This window comes from Emydura macquarii, unplaced genomic scaffold (genome assembly GCF_026122565.2).
Source record: "Emydura macquarii macquarii isolate MOO-44397 ecotype Brisbane River unplaced genomic scaffold, CSIRO-AGI_Emac_v2 contig_3671, whole genome shotgun sequence".
Lineage (NCBI taxonomy): Eukaryota > Metazoa > Chordata > Testudines > Chelidae > Emydura > Emydura macquarii.
In genome coordinates, this window is record NW_027133808.1 from 7,355,991 (window position 1) to 7,381,208 (window position 25,218).

The 25,218-nt window shown below is 38.7% G+C and overlaps 1 protein-coding gene across 1 annotated transcript in view; it reads left to right on the forward strand.

The window, feature by feature from the left end:
• The first annotated feature begins 532 nt into the window (after window positions 1-532).
• The window catches only part of SLC15A1 (solute carrier family 15 member 1), a 36,660-nt gene continuing 11,974 nt past the window's right edge, over window positions 533-25,218 (forward strand). Inside the window, exons 1-14 of the mRNA XM_067536789.1 lie at window positions 533-556; window positions 6,855-6,883; window positions 10,935-11,019; window positions 11,106-11,247; window positions 14,226-14,345; window positions 16,062-16,161; window positions 16,457-16,547; window positions 17,911-17,994; window positions 19,442-19,524; window positions 20,787-20,873; window positions 22,356-22,445; window positions 23,094-23,138; window positions 23,230-23,262; window positions 23,386-23,474. Coding sequence (XP_067392890.1) covers window positions 553-556; window positions 6,855-6,883; window positions 10,935-11,019; window positions 11,106-11,247; window positions 14,226-14,345; window positions 16,062-16,161; window positions 16,457-16,547; window positions 17,911-17,994; window positions 19,442-19,524; window positions 20,787-20,873; window positions 22,356-22,445; window positions 23,094-23,138; window positions 23,230-23,262; window positions 23,386-23,474 — 1,082 coding nt within the window. The 5' untranslated portion in view covers window positions 533-552. The remainder of the gene's footprint in view (window positions 557-6,854; window positions 6,884-10,934; window positions 11,020-11,105; window positions 11,248-14,225; window positions 14,346-16,061; window positions 16,162-16,456; window positions 16,548-17,910; window positions 17,995-19,441; window positions 19,525-20,786; window positions 20,874-22,355; window positions 22,446-23,093; window positions 23,139-23,229; window positions 23,263-23,385; window positions 23,475-25,218) is intronic.

Sequence of the window (25,218 nt, forward strand, 5' to 3'; positions counted from 1 at the left end):
TCTACTCCCCCCACCCAGCTTTCTATCTTCCTTCAGTCCCCCTCTGTGGTCTTTCACAAATCCCCTTGATTTCTGTCTCCATGTCCCCCCCACCTCTCTCACTACTGCTAAGGCTTCTTTTCCTTCCTCTACTGCTGGTCTTCCCATTCCCCCAAGTGTGGGGGTCATTCTCTACCCTTAAAAATATTCGTTTAACCTAGTCTTAATAAGCCCCTAATGTCTGCTCCGAACTTCCTGGCTTCCCATTCTGGGGCAGCCAAGGAAGTGGCCCTGCAGGGATGGAACGAGGGACACTCTCAAAGCTTTAATCTTCCCTCAGCGTTTCCACACGGGTCTGGTGCAGAGTCCTGCCCCCTCCCCCAGGCTCTGAATGACTCCTCCCGCCTGGCACGCTGCTGGGCCGGGACACTGCTGCTGTCCCTGCCGCTCCTGCCCAGGTCATTGGGGAGGGTTTGGCACCAGGCCCGGGAGAACACTTCTAAAGCAAAGCCTTTGCCAGCATCTCCTCCTCACACCGCCCGGGACTTATACGTGTCAGGAGCAGCAGCAGCAATGGGTAAGTGGCCGGGGCTGGAGCCTCACGGCGGGAACTCCCCAGAGGCGGGAGATGAGGAAGTTGTTGGAACAGGTGGTCTGCGAGGAGATTAGCACTGGGTTATGGGGGAAGAAGAGCCAAAGTCCTCCTCCACCGACTGGAGTGGGGGCTTTGGGAGGCATCCCGCAGGTGTATTGGCCGCTGCAGGTCTTCGTTCTTGGGGCAAGCTGGGGATGCACCTGTGCGAGATGCAGGGCTCTGGGTCTGCTCGTGGGGGTGCAGGGGTGGGAGATGCAGGGCTCTGGATCTGCTTCTGCGGGTGCAGGGATGGGAGATGCAGGGCTCTGGGTCTGCTCGTGGGGATGCAGGGGTGGGAGATGCAGGGCTCTGGGTCTGCTTGTGGGGGTGCAGGAGTGGGAGATGCAGGGCTCTGGGTCTCTGCTCGTGGGGGTGCAGGAGTGGGAGATGCAGGGCTCTGGGTCTCTGCTCGTGGGGGTGCAGGGGTGGGAGATGCAGGGCTCTGGGTCTCTGCTCGTGGGGGTGCAGGGGTGGGAGATGTAGGGCTCTGGGTCTCTGCTCGTGGGGGTGCAGGGGTGGGAGATGCAGGGCTCTGGGTCTGCTCGTTGGAGTTAAGTTTCTACTTGGGGCTGCGTGGTGTCTAGCTGTTCCTCCTCGCTGGGCTTGCTCTCCGACAGCAGCGTCCGACTGCGCAAGCAGTTTATTCTGGTGCGACCCCCGCTTTGTGGCTGCCCCCAGCGCCCGGCCCCAGGCTGGCAGAACCTGCGCTGGGCTGCCCTAGGGAATCGCAGCGCGTCCCGGCGGGCCAAGCACAAACGTGCTTTTGGTGAACCCGCCGCCTTCAGCCAAGCCAGCAGAGGCGGGGCCCGGGGCTCTCTCGGGCACAGGCGATTCCTGCTCTCGGTCCTGCCCGCGCCCGGCCTTTCGGCTCACAGCCACCGGTGATGCAACCCAAACGTGCCCGCCTTCCCCGAGCAGGTTGCGGGGGATTCCGGCAGCCGCGCCCGGTGTCCGGGCGACCCGTGAGATCTTCCCACGAACTGGCCGGGGAGCAGCGTGTCTGCGTGGCAGTGAGCGGCTGTCGCCGGGGAAGGGCGGACTGAGCAAATCCTTTGGGGGCGCCTGCAGCAGAGGCACGTTTTGCAAGACGCCTAGTTGCTAAATCGCTCTGCTCCTCCCCGGCGTGCTCCGCTCGCAGCTCCTGGCGCTGGGCCCGCGCACAGCTGTGGGCGAAACCCCGCCAGGCTGGGCTCCCACTGAAGGGCAGAGAGCTGGGGGGTGGCGTGGAGCTCGCCGAAACTGGCCGTGTCTGCGTGCCAGGGCAGCCCCTCTTACTAGAGGGGTCGCGCTAAGCTTCCTTACCCTGACCGACCAACCCCTTTCATAGCTAAAATAATACAATCACCGGGGGGGTTGGAAAAACAAAATAGGATGCGAAGAAATTCGAGTTACACAAAAATCAGGGAAAGTTAAGGTTTCTGTTCAAACATAAACTCATCCCACAGCAAATGTTTTGTGGGACAAAACCAGAACTAGTACCACATAAATATAAGGCCAGTGAGTTAGCAGGGCTGTATGAACCTCTCTGAAATTTTAACTGTATTTAATTATAGTGATTTTTTTTTTCACTTCAGGGCTCTCTGTCCCAGCAATTTTTTATCCAATAGGTGTTTCATAGTCAGCAAAAACCTACTTTTCCCTATCCAAATTAATTCATATTTTAAGGGGGAAAGTATTGTCACCTCATATGAATCAAGTAAAATAAAACTTTCAGTAACTTCAAAGATTTTCTGCTGGGAAGAGCTGCCCATTCCAAATCTGGGAGCATGTGAACACTGCTCCAAATACCTTCCTTTCTTGCCTTGATCCATTTTCACTAAGAATTCGGAAATGTTTAAGAATTGCCCTAGGAGTGTAAGGACATGACTGTTGTTTATGATTTGAGTTCTTAATAGTTGGCCCAGGGATTCTAGAAACTTTGCAGATTTCTAAAGCAGGACCCAATTTTTTCTCTAGATTGGTCTCATTTAGCCAGAGTACAATGTACACATTAATACTAATGTGAGTTGGAATTTTCATGCTTTGGAATGGGAATACACCCATAACACTTTCCACCAGCCTGGTATTGAATGTTAAATGGATAATCCAAGCAGATGGTTGCATGGTGTGTTTATTTACCCATCCGTAAATAATCAGTTCAGATAGATTCAGTGCTTAACTAGAGGATTAAGGGTATCTCATTTCTTTTTGCTTTAAACAGGTATCATTTGTCTAATTTGTTAAAAATATTTTGGAAATGATTAGATGAGATGAGATATATATTGGGGAATATTCTTTTGCAATGAACATAAATTAGTCAAGTGGTTCATTTTCCATTGAAAATGGAAAAAAATGACAGTCATATTGCCATTAAAATAATACATTCCTTGAGCAAATGTTATAAGGCAGAATCAAGGAGAATGATATAAATGGAAAATACTTTCTGACTTCTTTGGGCCTGACCTTACTGAAAAGATACCCAATGAGGGGAAAAAAAAAATTAATTAACTTTTTCACAACAAAAACCAGAGACTTCCACACTCATAAAGTAATACCATCTGGGCCAGATGAACTGTCACTCATGTCCTTGACAGACAGCCCTGGAAAAGATGCATATACAGTCAGTTTAGTGGAAGTTAGTTTTAACACTAAGTTAAAGTACCCATTTTTAAAGTCAAGGACAGTGAGGATTACTTAAAACAAAAAGCGATGCCGCCAACACATAGAGATTTTTTAAAGTGCTGAGCTGACATTGAAGTCAGTGGGAACTGCTGGGAGCTGCTCAGCATTTTTGAAAATCAGGCCACTTATTTAGGTGCCTAAATATGGACTTAGTAGCACAAGGTTAAGCTCCCATTTTGAAAAATCTTGGCTCCAGTGCATTCAAGAACTTGATCAGCTGCCCTGGTGAAGGAGAATGAATCCCTCAGATTTAGATTAGAATAGGTCAAGAAACAAGTCAGAGCCATAAACATTAGTGTCGACTCATTTCCAGAAACATAGACGCTCACAATGTAACATCTAGTATTTGAAAAATGTCTGTGAAATGCACTCAGCCTGGATGCATATGATGGAGCTTTCTGATGGGGATGCTGCTTCCAAATGCACAGCAAGAGGAATCAATTGAATTCAAGCCAGAGAAGAACATTGCCTTCCAAAGCTTAGATACTGGACAGGAATAAGATCTTCAGAGCTGTCGGGGGAACAAAGAGATTGTATTATGCCCAGGAGTCCATCAGCTCCCAAATCCCCATAATGTATGACAAAGAGTATGAACATTTCCCCCCTCATTTAAAGAAGTGGATGTTGAGGATTTGCTTTTTTATCTGGCAAAAACTAAGGCCTTCTAAAAACGGGAAAAATTCACGCTTAGGGATTCAGTACTCACTGCAAGATTCTTAGATAGAATAACACAGAGGAGTAGTTGACCCATTAATTAACACTGCAGAAGATCTCTGTGTGTTAAAAAATGCTTAGTGGGATTGACATTACCTGTTTGTTTGTTGGCGAGGCCACCAATATTACACGTTAAATGAGGCCTAATCATTTAAACCCATGAAGATACCACTGTGAGGTGTAAAGATGACCCAGGAAATTCTGCCAGTTTATCTGGTGGAGTTTTCTTCAAAGCTTCCCCTCAAATGAGAAGGCTAAGAGACTCCACAAGGGAAGCAAGGTGGTAGCTTCTCAGGCTTGCAACTCCCTGGGATACATAAACAGGGGAATCCTAGTTTGGCTGCACAGCAGTAGACACAGAGAAGACTCCGTAGCCTTATGCTGTCTCAAGCAGAGTTGACTTCATCTTAGATTTCAAACTGGAAAGCTGTATGGTCAGTGAACAACAAGGCTATGGAGATTGACTGACTGGTCCTGTGCTCCATTCCGCCCTCCTCCCCCCCACCTGCTGGTGATATACTGCAATTATTTTACATAATAGACTTTTGAATTTGAAAGCTAAGCCCTCCTCACAGTGCCTGTGGAAGTCACAGATCTATACTGCTTTTATTGTTCTTTTTTCTTCCAATTTAGGTTAAAAAAAATTACAAACATAAATACATATGTTTAAAATAATACTAACTGCTGGAGATATGGCATGCAAATGACACAACGTTGCATGTGCCCTGGAAATGTCAACATGTTAAAATATTCAGGGATAATATTATTGATAGAAGTAATCTTTAGCATGGTTACTTTGACATCCACTTCTATGTCTCTTTGAGTTCCATAAGGGACAGTTTTGTTAATTTCAGAACCATCATGTAAGGGTATGTATCCTGAAAGTATTGTCAAAATCGCTTTTGGTATATTTTATACTTCTTTATTTTTATAAAGAAAAAATATATCCATGATTTTCATGTGCTGATTTTCCTTACTTTCCATATTCATTTTGTCTGTTTTGCATAATTATTCTATTTGTCAAAATAAGAGATTAAATATTTTTTTAAAAATCCTTGAAAATATACTTGTTAGTACCCTTTGCAGTAAGTGCTAAATTTAAAAAGTATCCAGGACTGCTGTTGTCAGTACATTGTGCCCATGTATACGTGTACACAATGAACTATGGACCACATGTTACGCAAGTAAGCAGAAATATAATTTCCTTTCATAATGACACTCTGTTACAGTTTTGTTTAGTTTGCAAACCAAAGTACACATCCCTGCTGTACTTAAACTTTATCTTCAAGATACTGAACTTTAACATAAGAAATGCTGACGTCCATTACACTTTCTCATGAACAACTCTTTATCGTGTCTGCCAGCAAAACAACTCTCTTTGGAAAAACATGCCTGCAGAACTGATGAAATCACTTTGGGCCACTAAAGTGGGATCGTTCCTGTAAAGGGCTGAGCAGAAAGAAGTCCAGTCCAGCAACGAATTTAAGCATGTTCCACTAATTTCAGTGAGACTACTCACATGTTTAAAGTTAGTCTCATCCTTAAGTGATTTGCTGAATCAGGCCATAGTGCTCAGCACTTTGCAGGATCAAACACTATGCACTACAGGATTCAGCTGAATGGCATTTGCCTTTAGCGTCTCTTGTCTTTTTATTTGTGCCCTGTCTGTAAAACAACCTGTAAAGGTAGCACACCCAGATTTGAGTTGAAGCAGGATACTACTTTGGGGCTGATTGATACTTTGGTGTCACCCTGACTAGTGATGGATTTGCTTCTGGTTATGTGGTCTGACCATGCTATACAGAATGTGTGATGCTGCCTTGCATTGTTCATGATTGTTTTCCATTTGAGCTATGTATGAATCTTAGGACTCCTACATTCTTGTGTATTTCTTAGCTCCCCTCATCTTACTAGTAAAATGAATTATTAGTACTTGTTCCCTGCTGGTTGAAAGTACATTTTAAAGAGTTTTTTTTCAGTCTGTACAAAATATCACAATTTTCTTCTTTAGAAATTGTTTTCAGTTTCATATTCCTTTGCCCTGGACTAAGTATTCAAACAACAATGCCAAATGTGAATTTGTGCTAATTACAGAAGTATTTAACTTCGCTCTATTAAACAGATAAGTAAAAGGCAACCAAACTTCTAACACTAGGATAATCTGAAGTAAATTCAAATATTTTGGATAGTTTTCTGTGTGTATGCATTAAAATACCTAAGCCTGGAGACTACAGCACTGCAGATATTAGTCAAAGCTGGTGTTTACAGTGGGGCTTTCTACAAAAATTAAACAATAAGTTTTCATCTCTACATTTTCTATTTAATAGAAAGGTAACTTTAGTATATACTCAAGTTTAACTTAATTTTTTGTTTTCTTTTTAATTTCTAATCCCGTTTACTGCCCTCAGTTGTTTCCAAAACACTTCATTGGTCAAGTTTTCATATATAGTCAATGCCTCTTAATTCAAACAAATTTAAATATATTGGAGTTTACTAAATTTGGTATGAGACTGAAAATAAATATAGCTTTCAAGTTGCAATGGCTCTACTGTAGATACACAATACAAAAACAATTTAATTTAATTTTGAAACAATTGTTTCAGACTACAAAAAGCCACACTTTGAGGTCTGAAAGTTTTCTTTCCCTGTGCATACATTTTATTTGTAAAAATACTTATGTCTAATTAACACCACCAGGTTTACACGGAATGATTTACCATTTAATTTAGTTACAATTATTTTTTCTTATTAAGAATATTGTGTTTATTATTAAATTAAGATTATTGTGTTTTCCATTGTCTTGGTAAGAAATGTTATTTCCAAGTTACATAAATTTGCTTCTCTCTTTTTTTTTTTTTCCTAATAGAGAAAAAGACGAAGGAAAGGAAATATGGGGTTAGTATTTATTTTTTTAACTCTAAAACGTGTTTGACTGTTGTACTCAAGTAATGTTCCTATTATTCCTATAGACATGCAGAGCCAAATTCTCTGCTAGTGTGAATGGGCATAATCTCAGCTGAAGTCAATGGAGTTATGCCCACTTACCCCAGCAGAGAATTTGGCTTAGGGCCTGATCCAATATCCATCGAGGTCAATGGGAGTCTTTTGACTGACTTCTGTGTGCATTAGATAAGGCCCTTAGAAAGATTCTCAGCCCTTGCATACTCCTAAATGGGAGCTAATAAGAGCTGGGTGGTTTGTAAAGAGTCCTAGTACTTCATACCTTGTCACATTTGTTTCAGTTAAAGTGAGAATGTTTCCGTGAAACAAAGATTTGTTTATCAGAGTGTGAAAAAAGACATGTATTTATATACTTCATGCAGTTTGTAACCAGTTCTAACACACCTTAGGGGTTTGGCTTTCCTCATGCTCAAACTAACCTAAATCCACTTCCTTGAAGCACCTCTTGAAAAGTGTATCCAGACCATTATCTCTGCTCCTGACTCCATTCTACTGAGATCAGAGCTCAGTTTATTTCTTTCTGAAGTTCCCAACAGTATCTAATTGCAATATGCTTTAAATCTCAGTATCCAAGTCCAGTTATCAAAAAAGTAAAGTTTATTAGGCCTAGGATAAAAAATAAAGAGAAAATTCTGAAATAAAAATGAAGCAGAATGTAAACACAGCAAATACCTTCACTACAAAGAATTGTTGCTACCTACTGTAGACTCTTAAGTATAATTATGTGATGCAGTTAAGCAAGATGACAGTTTTACATATTAGGAAAGGCCTTTGTTCAGCTGACTGCTCTGGTTTGGCCTTAAGAGGAGTGGTGCCCGCTGCCTCATTTTTCTCGGGTAGAAACCTTAATAAGCAAATATATTCTTTTGCTCATTTGTTGAAGATTTTATCCAATATAGTACACCAATATTTGAATCAAGAAACTGTAAAACATAAAACAAATTGAGCCTGGAGTAAACTGGATGTAGTCTAGGCAGGCCCATCCTTGAGTTTTATCTTTTTTTATTATTTCTCTCCCAGTCATAATCTTTACAAAAATACTTATTTACATGCAGCACAAGGTTTCTCACCCCCAACCCAGGATCTGCCATTAGCATATCTTCCATCAATGTAGTTTCATGGAAGGATGTCTCATAACCATGCAAGTGTAACCAGCTCTGAACTCAAGATCGGTGTTACAACACGTCTCATAACATACCCATTGCTAGGTACTATCTGCAACAGATGTCATTCATAACAGTTGGCAAGATACTGACCATCATACTAAGCTGTGTTTTTGTGAATGCCCTGGATTCAAATGTAGTATCAGTTTAATACAATAGATAAAAGACACTAGTTTATACTTCCAGTGTGATGGACTCAATAAGTCTTTCCATATCTAGTTTCCTTAATAAATGAGCAAATCAGTGAGCATTTCTTTTGAGTTATGTTCAGAGGTTCCATTATTGACCAAAGCTTCTCAATTCACTAGCTGCAGGCAGGATTTCCATTGTACAACTTCTTTCATTTGAACCGACTGGGCTGTTTTTCTTTGCATTGAATTGGATCTGAATTATTTACACTACTGCAATAGTCTAAATATAAACATTACTGAAATCTCGTAACATGAAATCGAACAATATCAAATGCCATTTTTCAACCACAAATTGTTTTTTAATTTCAGAAAAATTTGACCTCTGGAACAATTGATTTTTTTAAACATCAAACTAAGTTATCTGTGAGATTTAGCCTGCATATTAATATTGATTGCTTTTTAAAGCCACTATTTGATAATCTTTTTCACTTCAACTAATTGTAGCTGACATACACAATTATGTTTAATCTGTGTTCAAAGATTCTTCTGTACTTGATCTTTTGCCACCAGGGTTATATGGCTAAGTATCATGATTTCCTGTGATCTCTGTACTAATTAGCCTCACAAGACTGTAGTGTCCCCAGTTTAAGAAGTCTGAACTATGAGATATCCAAAACAAGTGTAGTTTATGAAATTCTTTTCAGAAGTTAAGTAATTTCTTATAGTACACACTAAAGTTTTCCAAGCTTTTTAAAAAGCGAGGTATTAATCACAGAACTGACTAAAGTTTAAGGACCAGATCCTCAGCAGGTGTAAATTGGCATAGCTCCATTGAAATCAGATGAAGATTTTCTTGAAATTTGATTCTGCAAACTGCAGAACTAATAGCACCTTGCAGGATCAGGCCCAAAACCAGTAAGCTATGAATGGTAATGGCATACATCGGAAAGGCAGAGCATTTCTGTTCCCTTTCTTGCTTTTCCACAGAGAACTAATTTTAATTTGTGACATTGTTTTAGCTTTTCTATTTTCAAGATACTGTGTCTCATAGTGTTCAGTAACAGAAGCTGTACTGCTTTGATAAATTATGATTTATAGCAGAGAAGTCCACATTTTGAGACACAAAGGACTGCACTGAAAACTGGTTGGTAGCCTGACCATCATTCATATATGTAAATCATGTTATCAAAATTAAACAGTCATCATATCTGCATCTACTTTAAAACTACTAGATAGATAAGGAGAAATTACATATTCAGTATCGTCAGCAATAAAAATCTGCAGCTGGTCAGTTTTAGCTTTGTGCTGTAGTTATGGCAAGAAGACAGGCTGCATTCTGTTCAGACAATTTGAAAGTGCCCATCACAGTAGCCTTTACCTGAGGTTGTGTTTGGGCCTTGCATGGTACTTACTATTCCCTGTTCCTATAGGTTTGGATTTAAACAACTTTTGTATTCATCTACTTTCCATTCCTCATTGGAATCTTTTTCTCTTATTTTGGTAGATAGGAAGATTCCTATAGTTATAGCTAAAAACACAGATCTGATGTATTTTTTGCAGTTAGCCTGTATGTGAGATCTTTACTATATTTGTGGAACCCTACTGATACTGAGAAGGCCAGAGTTAAGACATGGCAGAGTAGTTTGTGAAGCTAGTGTACTGTTGCTGCTGAGATGTAGAGGTATCGTTTGTGATTCATAATATTCTATTATCTTGTAAAGGTGCAAAATAACATTTAAGGTAATGGCACAGAGGTACTTATCAACGTCACAGTGAAAATATACGAGATGGCATTTCAGTTTGTGTGTCAAAGAGCTTGCAGATTCCAGTTTCAGGGCAGATAAAACAATAATAATTATTGCCTCAAAATCATTAACCATTATGCAGGCATTTTAGATAACAAAAGATTTTTAAAGATCTGTGCATATATATAGGCTGTATTTGACTAATTTTGAACTAAATTGCTCTCACCTCGGTACTCAGCATGGCTATCCAACTCAATAATTCAGTAATCATAAACTCTTAGGGCCTGAAAGATCCAGCATGTAAATACTCACAGTAATATACTCATGTATTTGCATGCCTAAATTTTACCTTCATTTGGAGGAAATATTGGGTACTACAGGGCTCTTTAATCTAGGGAAAAGGGTACACAAGAACCAATGTCTGGAAGTTAAAGCTAGACAAAATCAAATTAGCAATCAGGCAAAAATTTTAACAGTGAGGGTGTTTAACTACTGGAACAAACTACCAAGGGAAGTGGAGGATTCTCCATCTCTCAATGTTTTCATATGGTTGCCTTTCTGGAAGATTTGCTTTAGTCCAACACTAAAGGTTCATCATTTGCACTTGACAAGAGATGTCTAAAAATGCCACTAGATTTTAATACAATAATGTAATTGAATAATAGCTTAGTGTTTTGCATATTTTGGGATACTAGTCAGAACTACGCTAGACTTTAGAGGCCTAGTATCCCAAATATGTAAAACACAAAGTTTTTATTCAATTACAATTTTTCCTAGTTCCATTGCAGTCAATAGATCTACCTACACTGATATACCCTAGCTGGCCCATAATTGGTAACATTTGTACTGACGTGGGCTAGAATTAATGATTCTGGCCAGATAATGATCCTATTTATACACTTCATGGCTTTATTGTAATTCACATTGTTCCACTGTTCCCTTTCAGCCAAGTTGCCTTGGTTATCCACTCAGCATCTTCTTCATTGTCATCAATGAGTTCTGTGAAAGATTCTCCTACTATGGAATGCGAGGTAACTTCCTTTCCACTCTTCACCTGCTTTTGGTTTCAGTTACTGATTATCACTTCCCTAACAGATTGTTTTGTTCCCCCTTGTAGCTGTGCTTGTTCTGTACTTCAAATTTTTTCTCCACTGGGATGATAACCTATCTACAGTGATCTACCACACATTTGTTGCTGTATGCTATTTGACTCCAATCCTTGGAGCAATCATTGCTGACTCCTGGCTTGGAAAGTTCAAGTGAGTGCTTATTCAAAAAGAAAAATATCAAATGAAGGCATGACTGAAGAAAGCAATGAAATGCCAACTGTTGCTTTAGAGAAGGAGTGTTTCAAACCATCCTCAGGATACAGGAATACTCTGTCAGGAGCTGGAGTTCATGAATCCAGATTCATATAGACGCTTCAAGTTTTAGTAGATTTTGCTCAGAACTGGAAGTTAGGAATAGCTTGAGTTTTAAAGCCACATTTCGGTCACTGACATAAATATTCATTGGGACAGTGAGAGTGTGAGAATGAGTCCATATTCAAATGGGTGGGGCACTCACCAGGGAGGTGAGAGATACCAGTTTTAATTCCCTTGCTGAAAATTTAATTATTTATGTACAGTGGAACAGCTTTAACAGGAAGAATCTGCCCCAGACTACCACATAACCCAGGGGCTCACCTTGGAGGTGGGAAACCCACATTCAAATCCTTCCTCTCCCTCAGGCAGAGGGTGGGTTTGAACACATCCTGGGTGAGTGCTCTAACCACTAAACTAAAGATCATAAGGTGGAGGGGGCATGCATCTCTCTTTTCATTGTCTTTGTGGGGGTTTAGGTGTGCTCTCAGCATGCCTACCTGAGCAGGTCCTGAAGGCAAGACAGTCAGGGTATGCATAGTTTCTGGTCCCACTGAGGCTTAGGCGTTAGTTAGGCACCAATCTACTGGTTGGTGTCAAGATTTAGTCAGCTATGTGCATGGAACTTAGGCACTCTGGAGACTTTAATGGGGGAAACATGGCACCTATAGGGTTACATGGCAGCTGCACAGGGGATTTGTGAATGCCAGTGGCAACTAAATATTGGACTTAGGAGCCTAAAGTGGCACATATGGCCACCTTGTGAATTCCAACCTTCAACTTTTAACTCATTTACCAAGACCAGGCTTTAGGGTTCTGTGTTTTTCATACAATAATTGATTTATATCAGATTGTCAAAGCTGTTTAAATTGCTGATCTTGCAAAAACTTGCTATGAGTTCAATGAACTGCTCTCTTGGAACTTAGAACCTGAGTCTTGACAAGTGGAAATACAATAAACCTTTTGATTTACTTCTAAAATATATTTTTTTGTAATTTTTAAAGCTCTATGTCCAAAAACTAACACAGTATAGTTCATGAGGATGGTTAACAGACAGACAGCTTATTAATTATTATGACTGTGTGGAGGTTAGCCAAAGTACTAATAATTATAACATTAATATCATGGAGGCTTAGTCCTCAAGTAATCATTCACTGTACCTGTACACTATCTCTGTGTTGGAGGACCCTCGGACTTTCTCCATACTTTGTTGGACAGGGAGTTCTGGTCTGTGGTAGAGAGTACATAGCATTTTTGTAATGTGCTGTGCATATAAATAAATCATACAGAACCAATTGCATAAATTGTCTCTATTACTTATAGGGCGCTCATCACTGTAGTATCTGAGCCTGCCAAATAAAGAACAGCAACAAGATTTTCTCACTATCAGCTCAGAAAAAGTTACACTCCTATCTGAAATGTGTTTTCTATTGTTGTTAAGACTAGCACCTAAAGTGATTATAACTGACAGAAATTAGAGAAAAAATGTATTTTCTATATTCTTTCTGTTTTTTACTTGGTGCACTTGATAGTACTTTGCATTTTGCTGTTTCCCTCAGTTGTGTGGATTTTTAACACTGCAAAACATTTTTTAAAAATAGGAAAATGTTCTATAAAACCAGGAGAATTTGGCAGTTGTAGTTCCTGAAATTACGCTTTGCACATTTTTTTGTAAATTGAGTAGATTTCAGCTTCCTTCAGTTCTTTCACTTTTGTCTGTCCGATTTGGGATTCAAGCAGTCTCTCAGCATGGCCTTTCCTGCATTGTTCTTGGAACAGGAAGGTGAATTCCGGTGTTATTTGGGTGGAATTTTGAATATTTTCCTCACCATGTGACAATCTTGTCCACTATTACACCTGCTTTTTTTCTCCTTTTTCCGGATGCATGTCTGCCTCTCTCACTGCACATTAGATTTTGGTCCATTTCCTCCAAAACCGTAATGTGTGTGTCTGTGGATTTGTACTAAGCTCCCGTTCAGCAAAGCATTTAAGCACATGCTTAATTTTAATCACATGTTTAAGTCCCATTGAAGTTAAAGTTAAGAACATATTTAAGGGCTTTGTGGAAGAAGAATGGACACAAGTTTAAAGTTATGAACATCTTGGTCACACTACAATATGCACACTCAGTTGCCCCATGGCAACTGAGAAAGTCACGTTTGATACTAGCAGTTTGCATTATCCTGATGCTAGTTTTGAATATTAGTCCGTTTATAGATGACTACACTTTAATCTGAGTGAACTGGCTAATGAGCTATTCTCATTATTTCTGAAGATATTTTTGTGTAGTTTTCATTATTTTTTTCCTGCAGTTTCAATGAAGAAAAATAGAGAACTATGAACAGTAACATACCCAGAGCACACATTGCATATTGTTGCTATAATGCAATACACAATTAAAATTTCACAATACATTAAATAGGACAAAAGAACTTTCACAGTCTTGCTTTTTTTCCTCACTGGTTATTAATGAGGCAATCACTTAAGCACTGGCAGATGATGTAGTCACAATATGTAGATTTTAAATAACATGCCTGGATACAAATCTTTTTTCTGATACCTTTTGTCTCATTACCTTATTTTAATTTAATTAAGCAATATAATTAAATTATTTATTTTGCTTAAACAGAGATTACTTTTAAAATTAAGTATTAAAAGTATACTGGTATGAGATAAATTGTTCATTCGAGAAATGTTTTGATATATTTACAGTGTCTTGTGATAAGAGTCTCTTAGCTATATCATGGTTCATTTATTCATCATGTTTATTCTAACCAATTATCTTTCTGCCTGAAACATCCTTGTGAACTAGAAAGAAATCTGAGTTAACTGTGCAGCTAAAAGGACATATTTTCTGTCTTTTTCCTTTACAACAGGACCATTGTCTCCTTGTCCATTGTTTATACCATTGGACAGGTGGTCATGGCAGTAAGTTCCATAAATGACTTGACTGACTATAACAGGGATGGAATTCCTGATAACATTCCATTGCACATGTAAGTTGCATTACACATTTCTGTCTTCCAGATTAATGCATGATAGAATAATTTAGGTCTTTCATTTATTGTACTTGTTATTTAAATTGTCTAATGATCAGCCTCTTCTTATTTATTGCTATTTATAAGGAAGCTATCATATCCATGTTGTTATATGACCCCTAAAATGTGGAAAAGACCACTGAGACCTGTATTGATCAGCTGCTTAAATAGCTGCCCTAGAGCAGCTTTAATTTACACAATCAATTTTCCTAAGATCCCATAGTTTTATAGAAGAGAACACATGTAGTTTGCTGCTTTTAAATAGTTTCTCTCTTTTATTTTATCCACCTGAAAGGTTTCACAGGATGTGTGCAAAGTTCAAACCATACCGATTTCACTTACTTTAAGTGGGGCAGCCATTTATTTACCTGTAGCAGACTTCTTTCATTCAAATTTTATGAAAATCTGAGTTCTGTAAGGGGATGGTTACAAAGGCAGACTAACTCTATATCGAGTATGAACTATACATTTTATGAGTTTCATCAGTCAGACAGCAGATTTTCATCAATGCACAAGGTTTCGGCAAAAAAGGTTCACTGAAACCTTGTAGTTAATTTACTATTTTACATTAGTTTGATTTTGGAGCTGGAATTTTAACATCCAGAAACATACTGTGCACGATACAATAACACCATTCAAATTGCCTCATAAAACTGTATCTTTATTTCCAAGTAAATGATATCATTACTCCTAAATAAAATAGAATATTTCTCCCAGATAAATGAGCCAAGAAAGAATATCTGAATAAACTAAAGTTCATTACTTTATCTTCACTTTCTGGCACAGCTGAGTATCATGAGTATCATGCTAGAGACTGTGCTGCACCCCTTGAGATGCAGCACAGAAAGCACAGGCCAGCATCAGCGTCGGAAAAGATGGTTTTATGCTACCTTTCATGCTGTCTTAAAACTAGCTGCATTGTTTCCCCCACTCCTCCTACTGGGGGGCTGTTCCAAAATCTCCCTCATCTGATGGATAGAAACCTTCTTCTCATTTCCAGCCTACATTTATTCCTGGACAGTTTAATCCCCATTATTTATTTATCTCTAGAAGTTAGAACTCACCTTCTCAGCACCTTGGAAGCTATTCCCAACTGGGAATTGTTATAGCTGGGCCCCTTCTGCCTTAGGTGCTTTAGGACACAGGTGTTTGAGGAGTAAATTCCAGGCTGCACTCGTAGAGAAAGGAGAGGAAAGGAGGAGAGGGCCTGAAATGGCCCCTGGTATAAAGTAGCTTAGTTCCATGAGCTGCTTTAACTTACAGCAGCTTTTCCTGGACTGCCAGTAGGCTCTCTGAAATCCAGAATCCCTATAGTGCTTAGTGCTACAATTGCACCCTCATCCCCAATGCACTCCCTTGAGTCCCTGGCCCCAGCATGCCCTCTATGCTGTGCATCTAAGGGGGGGGGGGCAGTGTAGGACTGTTTAACTCACCCTATGCTGTTCCTGTACTGGGGTCATTCTTCTCCAGTCCATTGCATTTCCTTGAAGCCACCCCGGTGGCATATATAGACCAGAAACTGGTCAATGGCATTTCTGAATATTAGGACACAGCCTTAGTTAAGCATTCTTTTGTTTAATGCTGTTGCTATTAGCAAGCATGGGCATTTCTCCTGGTGGGATGTTCCTTTACCTATACTAAAGTAAACTGAGTGACATTTTCCCCCTTCCCCAGTGGTCTGTCTATGCTTGGCCTGCTCTTGATTGCTCTTGGTACTGGTGGAATCAAGCCCTGTGTATCAGCATTTGGTGGAGATCAGTTTGAAGAGGACCAGGTAACAATATGTTTCAAATGTAGTTGGACTCATATTTCGTTTTTAATAATAATAGATATACATCTTCAGATGGGCCCATTGCTCTGCTCCTTAGGTGTCCAAAAGAAGAGCTAGATCCTACTACAGTGTTCTCTATAAATACATGTTCTGTGTCATCAGGACAGCACTAAATATAATATTGGACTGACTCCAATTTTACATTGTTAATTTAGGCCAGCAGAGTCTGAGCCACGTAATTCTGACTAACCATGCTCTACATAAGTCTTAAAAATGTATGTTCTTACTCTCACTGCAGGAAAAACAAAGAAGTAGATTCTTCTCTCTGTTTTATTTGTCTGTTAATGCTGGAAGTCTCCTTTCTACTATAATCACTCCAATTCTCAGAGGTAAACTTGCATGTTGTTGTCTACAAACTGGTTAAACAGCATAGCATACTAAAAAAAAATAATAATAAGGCAGTGGGGCTAGAATACTTCTTGGATTAGTATCACATAAGGGTATTTTAGTTTTAGACAACTACTTTGAGTCCACGCAGAAGTCATTACTATCTGATGGCTTATGAGACGTTTATAATTTCAGTTTATTTCTAAAGTAGAAATATCAAGATCACAAAAACCCATTGTCATAGCTGAGGCTAGCTGGCATCTTTCTTGCAGCCTCAGAGAGGCTAAAGATGGAATGGCCATGGAGACTCTATGACTTTCACACCTGATGGGAAGGTGTGGAAGCCAGCACTGCTGCCGTGAGTCTTTTGTGGCTCAAAGAAGGCTTTGTTCTACAGTGATATTAATACAGCATTTTTTTAATCATAATTAAAATCATCCCCCCCCCAAAAAAGGAAGGAAAACAATATCATTTGATTTTCTATGTTTGAGGGGTGGGGAAGGAAGAAAGGGAGCTTTTTATTCAGAGGTTAAAGGGTATTACAAGGGATGAATACATACATAATGTATAGGCACATACACACTTAAATATACAACACATTAAGTCTATCAAAATGGAAGTTTTTAATGTGTTCTAATGATAAAGGTCTCAGTGATTTTGTTTTAATGGAAGTGATAGCCTGCTAAATGTAAAGCAAATTCTAAATCACCAGCATCTGAGGTTCATTCCTTAATAAACTGTATATGACTGAATATGCTTTTGTTTTTCTGTCCTTCCTTTCTATGTTTAACTCTGATTATATAGTGTAGTGACTATACACACATGCACACACATACATCTGTAAGTGGAGTATGTGATATACTGTATGATGGATTATAGATTTTATAGGCATGACTTTGAAATGGCTGCTTTCTCAAGATTGGCAAAGCCACAAGTGAATTATGCAGATGATCCCAAATAAATGTAGCTCAAATTTAGACCTTTCGATTCCTGGCATCCTATTCCAGTTCATTGCTGTCATTTTATTATTAGTTTAGGAGATTAGTTAACATAATTTGCTATCCCTTTCTGGGATAGGTGGCAGATGAGCATATGAAAAAATATATGAGGCCCTTCCTTGCTGGTATATCATTGAAAATAACTTCTGTAGCTTAAACAGAAAGAGTCAACTGAAGGAAGAAAGATAGGCCTTTACTCAATGGTTTGACTAGAAAGCTGACTAAACTAAATTAAAACTGACTAAACTTGTCAGAGCAAGACAGATTAATCGCTAGCAAGATACTTCTAGGTAAAATTTATAGCTTAAATGCTAGCTGAAACACTAAAATGCAATACTCTTGTATAATACTGTTTTATTTCCTTCAGGCGAAGAATGTGGAATTCACACCAAGCAACAGTGTTACCCACTGGCCTTTGGAGTGCCTGCCGCACTCATGGCTGTTTCATTGAGTACGTTGCACGTTTTCCATTTTATTTACTGCACAAATTCACTTTATTATATTGGCTACTCTTTATATGAGAAGAGAAAACAAGACTGTTTGCTTAGAAATATGGAATTCAAGGGGGAGGCTGCCTTGTTCTTTATACTCCAAGATTCCTGATGTAGCATTTGCATCTCTGCAGATTAACACCATACAGGTAGATATATATGTATGGTAGAGAGCTCCATGTGTTGAAATTACAATAGAACCTCAGAGTTACAAGCACCTTGGGAATGGAGGTTTTGCGTAACTCTGAAATGTTCGTAACTCGGAACAATCCATTATGGCGGTTCTTTCAAAAGCTTACAACTGAACATTGCTTTAATACAGCTTTGAAACTTTACTGTGCAGAAGAAAAATGCTGCTTTGACCCCTCTGAATTTAAATGCACAGAAACAGTTTCCTTCCCTTGTCCAATCTTTTTTTTTAAACTTTCTCTTTATTTTTTTAGTAGTTTACATTTAACACAGCACTGTCCCGTAGTTGCCTTTTTTGGGGTCTCTGCTGCTGCTTGAGTGAGTACTTCCAGTTCCAAATAAGGGGTGTGGTTGACCAGTCAGTTCGTAACTCTGGTGTTTGTAACTCTGAGGGTCACCTGTGCTTGGGTGTGCTGCTGCACTCTAGAAAGCTAAAATAGAAACGCACATTTATGTACTGCTGCTCAGGTGTTGCATAGCATTATGGATAAGGTTCAAACTATGGCAGCAATATTAAAGTAGAAAATTAATGGACTACATCTTCTCAGGTTACCAGATGTGACTCCATCACAACATCCCAAAACCTGATCAGGGAGAAAGCAAGGTCTCATATTAGGGGTACAAATGAAGGGTTAGGCTTGGTACCTTTGCTCTAGAAATAGCAGTAAAATCAAAATCTAATAATTAAGGGAAAATTGTCTGATAAAAAGAGTTTTACTATTAAGGGCCAAATTATGGTCTGGGCCAGCATGGCAGTGCCAGAGCATAAAGGGGTGCAAGATGTGTGATTATGCTCCTGCACCAGTTAACCATATCATGAGTGATAGCACCAGAAGAGAAGCAAGATCCAAAGAGCTATTACATCCCACCTTCATGCACATGGATGGGAGTGGGCAGACTGTTACAATGTGCATTGCTGTGCCAGCATGTCAGGGAGCATGCCCTGTGCCTGCTATAGACCTGGAGCAGTTTATTCTGTCCCTGGAGCAGCAAGGAACTTCTCACTGGCAGGGAGCTGAGCCAAGCTGCCGCTCCCCTCTCACGTTTAAATGGTAATAAGCTGTTTAAAACATTTAAACAGCTGGTTACCATTTAAACATTTAAACGGTTACACTTTTATATACCTAGTGTTAAAAGCTCGTCATTATGTTTTGTGTATTAAAGTATTTTCCTCTAGTTTCAGTCAATCCTGAAATGTTTTCTGTTTACTTACTGTAGTGGTCTTCATACTTGGAAGCAGAATGTATAAGAAAGCTCATCCTGAAGGCAATATCATGCTCCAGGTGTCCAAGTGCATTGGAGTAAGTAATGCCAGACTACCTGGAAAAGCGTTGCTGGACTTTTCCAGTAGGGTTGGTCTTTACCACCTATGGATAATATTTATGACATTCATAAACTTTGTAGTTTGCAAACTGTTTATTCCATTTCAGTCAGAAATGAAATTCCATCATAATGTTGCAATTACTTCTGTCACAAGTAATCTGAGCTTTTCAGTTGGCTGGATTCTTGCTGACATGTTTAGATTTATAGAAAGATTCTTCAATTTATCTTCAAGAAATAATTGTTTTTTATAAAACAAGATTTTGTGTCTATTTATGGGGTTTTGGCTGTCAATCAAAATAATTTTTAATTTTACCAGTAAAATAGTGGGGGCAAACATTGTCAAAAACAGGTATAAAAGAAGTTTCTGAGTTTTTGAGATTCCCTCTGATTTCTGTTTGTTTTTCTTAATTGAGCCTAACGATTGTATAACACAAACGCACACATTAAATAATCCTGCATTGACTTGATTTCAAGCCAGCCAGCTTTTAACAATCCAGCTGCTAAACTCTCTTAATTTCAGTAAAAGTTTATTATTATTTATGTGGTTAGTTGTATCATGGTTCTTTGAGGCCCCAAGCAAAATTAGGGCCCCATTGTGCCAGGGATTTCAGTGGGGCTTTATGAAGGTTCCCTCAATCCTGACCTGTAGTACCCCCTGCTATTCCAGTTCTGGGCTCCCCACATACAGATTTGCTAATGTACCTCTAGCACAGCTACATACTATTTTTTGTTGGAATGAGGAATTCATTGGCAAATACATATTAATGTTTCATGTAAACAAGATTTATCCTTAAAGTGCAATTCCATTCTGAAGAATTTCTGTTTAAAATGAAACTATCTTCTTATTTTTTTAAACACTGAAAGTGTACTCTGCAAAAACCTACCTGTGTAGACAAGGCCACACAGAGTTCCCTGCAGCGCCCAATGTTAAGAGGCACTACCTATTTTTCTGAACTGCTTGGTTTCCTCTAACATTGGGAGTGTTTCCCTGAATCCGAGACATGAGAGACATACAGCAAAACACTTCCTTTAAGTGTTTAAAACAGTTTCATAAAAACATTTACCTTTTAATAATAATACATATAAATTAAAAATAAATTGAGGAGTATAATTTGCTCTTAAGGAAAGATTCTCTTATTATTGTAAGTCACTGTGACCTTATAATTACAAATATTTGTTGCATCATGTTTAAATGATATTCAGTGTAATTAATCTAAATTTAATAATGTTCTTTTCACAGTTTGCTGTCAAAAACAGGTTTCGGCATCGCAGCAAACAATTCCCCAAAAGAGAACATTGGCTGGACTGGGCCAGCGAAAAGTATGATGTAAGTATCATTTGTGTGTGCATGTGCACATGTGCATGGATAGAGAGGTTATGTCTCTCTCCCTTTTTCTTTTTTGTTCCACCTGCCCTGTTCATTAGTTACACAACTCCATGCCAAATGCCAGTGGAGCTAATGTTGTGTCTGTCTACAGCAATCAGAAGCTATGCTCTAGTTAGATCTTACTGCTCTGGCAGGATAGGATGGTTGCCATCATGGCTTATTGTAGCTTCAGATTGTCCTCCAGGTATCAGGGCTTTGTGCACAACCACATGCTCCACTGGGGAAACTCCAATGGGCTGAACATAATTGTATTTCTCTCTCAGAACGAATACCTAAAATTACCTGGTACTAGTTGCAATATGATAGCAAGCATTTTATCTCCAGTGTAGATTTTATGGCCTTGATATAAATGGCCATCTTCAAAATACACTTTGAATAAAAACACACAGTATGTATAACAACACATGCAAACAATGCACATTACACGAATGAGGATTGTAGTTGATGCGCCATGGGCTCTATGGCCATGAAATTTGTCACAGAATCCTCTCCTAGCTGCAGAACATGATCCCGTGTAACGTGCTAAACTTACATTAAAAAAACATAACAGGCAAATCCTCAGTTGGTGAAAATTGTCACAGGCCCCTCAAAGCCAATGGGCCTAAGACAGTTTACACCAGCTGAGGTTCCTAGCCCTCATGTTTGTGAAAATAAGCTTGAAAATATGAACTAAGTGGAACCAATGCAGTAATGTGTTGTTTTGTACAGGGCCTTTATTATAATATTTCATCTCTTCATTGGTAATCCATACTGAGTTCAAACTCCTTGTCAAGTCTTTTAAAGCCCCACAATCTATTCAGCCCTTATCTATATGTCTCCTTTTATGTGACCTCCCACACTTCCTGCTGATTTTTCAATGGTGACACAAATCTCAACCTCCCCTCTGTCTCCTCTCTGATTCCTGCCTACATGCCTTCTTCCATGCCACTCGTCCTCATTGAAGACTCCTCAGAGCCACCTCATCATTCAAATCCCTCTTAAAAATTCATTTTTGCAACATCACCTATGAGAAATGAGATAAAATTACACAAACTAACAAAAACAAAATCTAGTTCAATGTAACCATCGAATACATGTATCAGACTTTACTGAGTAACAGCGGACTTTATTAACATAACCCCTTTTGTCTTTTCTCCACACACCGACAGTCGTCTTGTCTGTTTATTACCGTCACTTTAATTTAGACCCCCAGTAGCGCAAAATTATACATGTTATCTTTGTAACGTTGTAAATAATTCCACTGAAGTCTAAAGGACTACTCACAACCTGTAAAGTTTAGCATGTGTATAAGTCTTTGCGTGATAGGACCTTGTTTTTACCTGTTTCTGTGAATAATAGCAGATAATATGTATATTAAACTTGTGGTTTAGTTGAATTTATTTATTTTTAGCATCTATTTTTTTTTACTATTCTTCACTATAGAAACGACTTATTACTCAAACTAAGATGGTCTTGAGAGTGCTTTTCCTGTATATTCCTCTCCCGATGTTCTGGGCACTTTTTGATCAGCAGGTAAGGTAGAAAAAATGTGTAATTTTTTTGCAATTACTTGTACAATTGCATTCAATCATTATGTGGTGAAATCAGTGGACACAGCAGGGCAGAATTTAAATTGTTGGTAATGAAAAATAGTACTTATGAATCACAGAGTTATTGATATATTGTACCTATTATTTTATTTATTGCTCCTATTATACACTAGCTGCTTCCTCTAAAGCTTCAAGGGTATGATCAATTAATACTTCAAACAAATATATTACAAAATACATCTAAGTTGACATAATGACAACAAAAATATTAACAGTAAAATCCTCACCCTGGTTCCAGCTCCAATGTGCTGGATAAAAAGACCAGAGCAGCATAAAGGGCCTCTAAAAGCCCCAGTTGTGTCAGGTGGAGGATTCCTCCCCGGAATGGACACTGTGGAAGACAGCTGTAAAGCTGCTCTCCAAAGACCCCTTTGCAAGTCCAACATTTTTCTTCAGTAGTTCAGGATCAGACCTTTGTCAAAGATTGAAGAGAAGAAAGTAATCCTAAGGAAAGTTTTAGTCTTTGTTTATTATTGATTCTCCCCTCCCCCATCCTTTCCTTTCTAAAAAATTCAGGAACTAGAGCAGATTGTTTTACTATAGCATTTCATTATGACTTTGTTTTATTAAGGGATCAAGATGGACTATACAAGCCACAACAATGGATGGAAACTTTGTAGGTTATTTTCACTTAAAGTTTTAATTTGTTCTTATGCATTTTGTCAGTGTTCTAATGTTAAAACACATTTACCTTTTCTTTTCCCTAGGGAGCTATTCAGATCCAACCAGACCAGATGCAGGTACACTAAACTACATTTGGGATATTTTTAAATACTTCCAAAGTCTTTTTTTAAAATCACCATTTAAAAAAAGACTTTGGAAAGTGCTTAACTTTTTTTTCCTGATTTTTTTACATTCAACAGACCGTGAACCCGATTCTAATTGTTGTTATGGTCCCAGTTGTAGATGCTGTGGTTTATCCTTTAATTAAAAAATGCCACATCAATTTCACGTAAGTTAACTCATATGCCTGATTTCATCTTTAGGTGCATTTTAATGATTTATCTTAAAAGTACTGTGCTAATAATATTGTGACAAAGCAAGCTTTTGCTAAGATAAGGAAATCTAAGGTGTAGAACTATTAATAATGGGTTAATATAAAAAAGTATTTTTATATTATTGAAATCCTTAGTTGCAATCAAGCCCTAAGAACACAGAGAAGGAGAGCTCAGCTGCAGAGGGAAAACTACAGAGTGGAGATGAAATCCTGGCCCCCTGGAAGTCAATACCTTAAATCCAACTGACTTCAGGAGAGTCAGAATTTCACCCTTGGTTTCTTCCTTCCTTCCTTCCTTCATCCTTTCTGTTTTGTATGATAAAAAATAGACACATAGTTACTCCTATCTTGTGGGAGTATCTTTTTGCCTCAGAACTGGTGGAAACCAGATGTACTTTCTGGTAGTTCTTGGACTGCACTTTAGGATGTGAGTAGAACTGGCCAAGAATTTTTTGACAAGTCACTTTTTTGTCAAAAAATGCCAATTCAGAGAAACATAAACGATGAGCTAAATAGGGTTGGATTCAACAAATTTCCTGACTAAAATAAATGTTGAGAAAAAAATGTTTGGAAATAGTCAAAGTGAAAAAATACATTTTTCTGGTTCAAAATGATTATTTCTTTCAAAATTTAAGCTACTATACTAAGACTGAAAGAAAAGTTGCAAAAAAGGGCAAAATCAAAACAAAACTTATTAAAACAAAATATTTTGATTGACTGAAAATGGACAAAAATTGTTTTTTCAGTTCATGAGTGTTTTTGAGATTTTGACTTTGTCCCAATTCGAAACAGGAAAAAAACTGGAACTCTCAAAAATATTAATGGAACAGGAAAACCATTTCCTGACCAGCTCTAGTTGAGAGAGCTGCTATGTATACCTTCATGTAGCACCATGTTTTACTAGCAGTATAGCACCGATAGGAATGCAGTCTGGAAAGACGGAGGAGGTTCATTGGCTGAAACAAAAGAGAAAAGAGGAGAACCTAAGTAAAAAGGTGCTTTTTTCAACTGAGTTAGCTCAATCAAGCTTGCCTAATAGGGTTTTCAAGTGAGTTAAGTTAGCTTGATTTGAATTAACTCAATTGAAAAAAGCAATTTTCCCCCCAGTCTAGATAGACTCAGTGGCACGAAGACATAAAATTAGGCTAGAATTTAGCCAGATAGTCTCTCATAACTGAGTCTTAGGAAGGAGGGATTCATTATAAAGAAGCTACTGAAATTTTTAAAGCCATATTAATTTGTTTTTATGGGGTTTCAAATTAAAGTTCCTCATTTTTGGTATTTACAGTATACTCTTGAGTTCTTTCTCTGATTCCCTTTCTTTTCTAATTGATTTTATATAAGTCTACAACCCATGTTTCTAGTACTACAACCATAGTGTGCCAAACAAACATACACAACTGATATATGGGAATTATTGAGAAATAGTATCAAATAATGCAATAGTAAGAGAAATTTAAAAATCAAATTTCCTGAGTACGTACTGTTCTTTTCTGATCCATTTATTACATTTAGTTTTTATCCATTTATGAAAACTTTTGTGGGAATGTGGAATTTCCCTGCTGCAAACCTGCTGGCCCTCCCATCCTTCGCCGACTTATATTTTGATTACATCAAAGAGACAGAACCTTTTATGTTCTTTACTGGGAATGCAAATTTTACTTGACTTCTTCATACATGGGCCATTGTTGAGGCCATA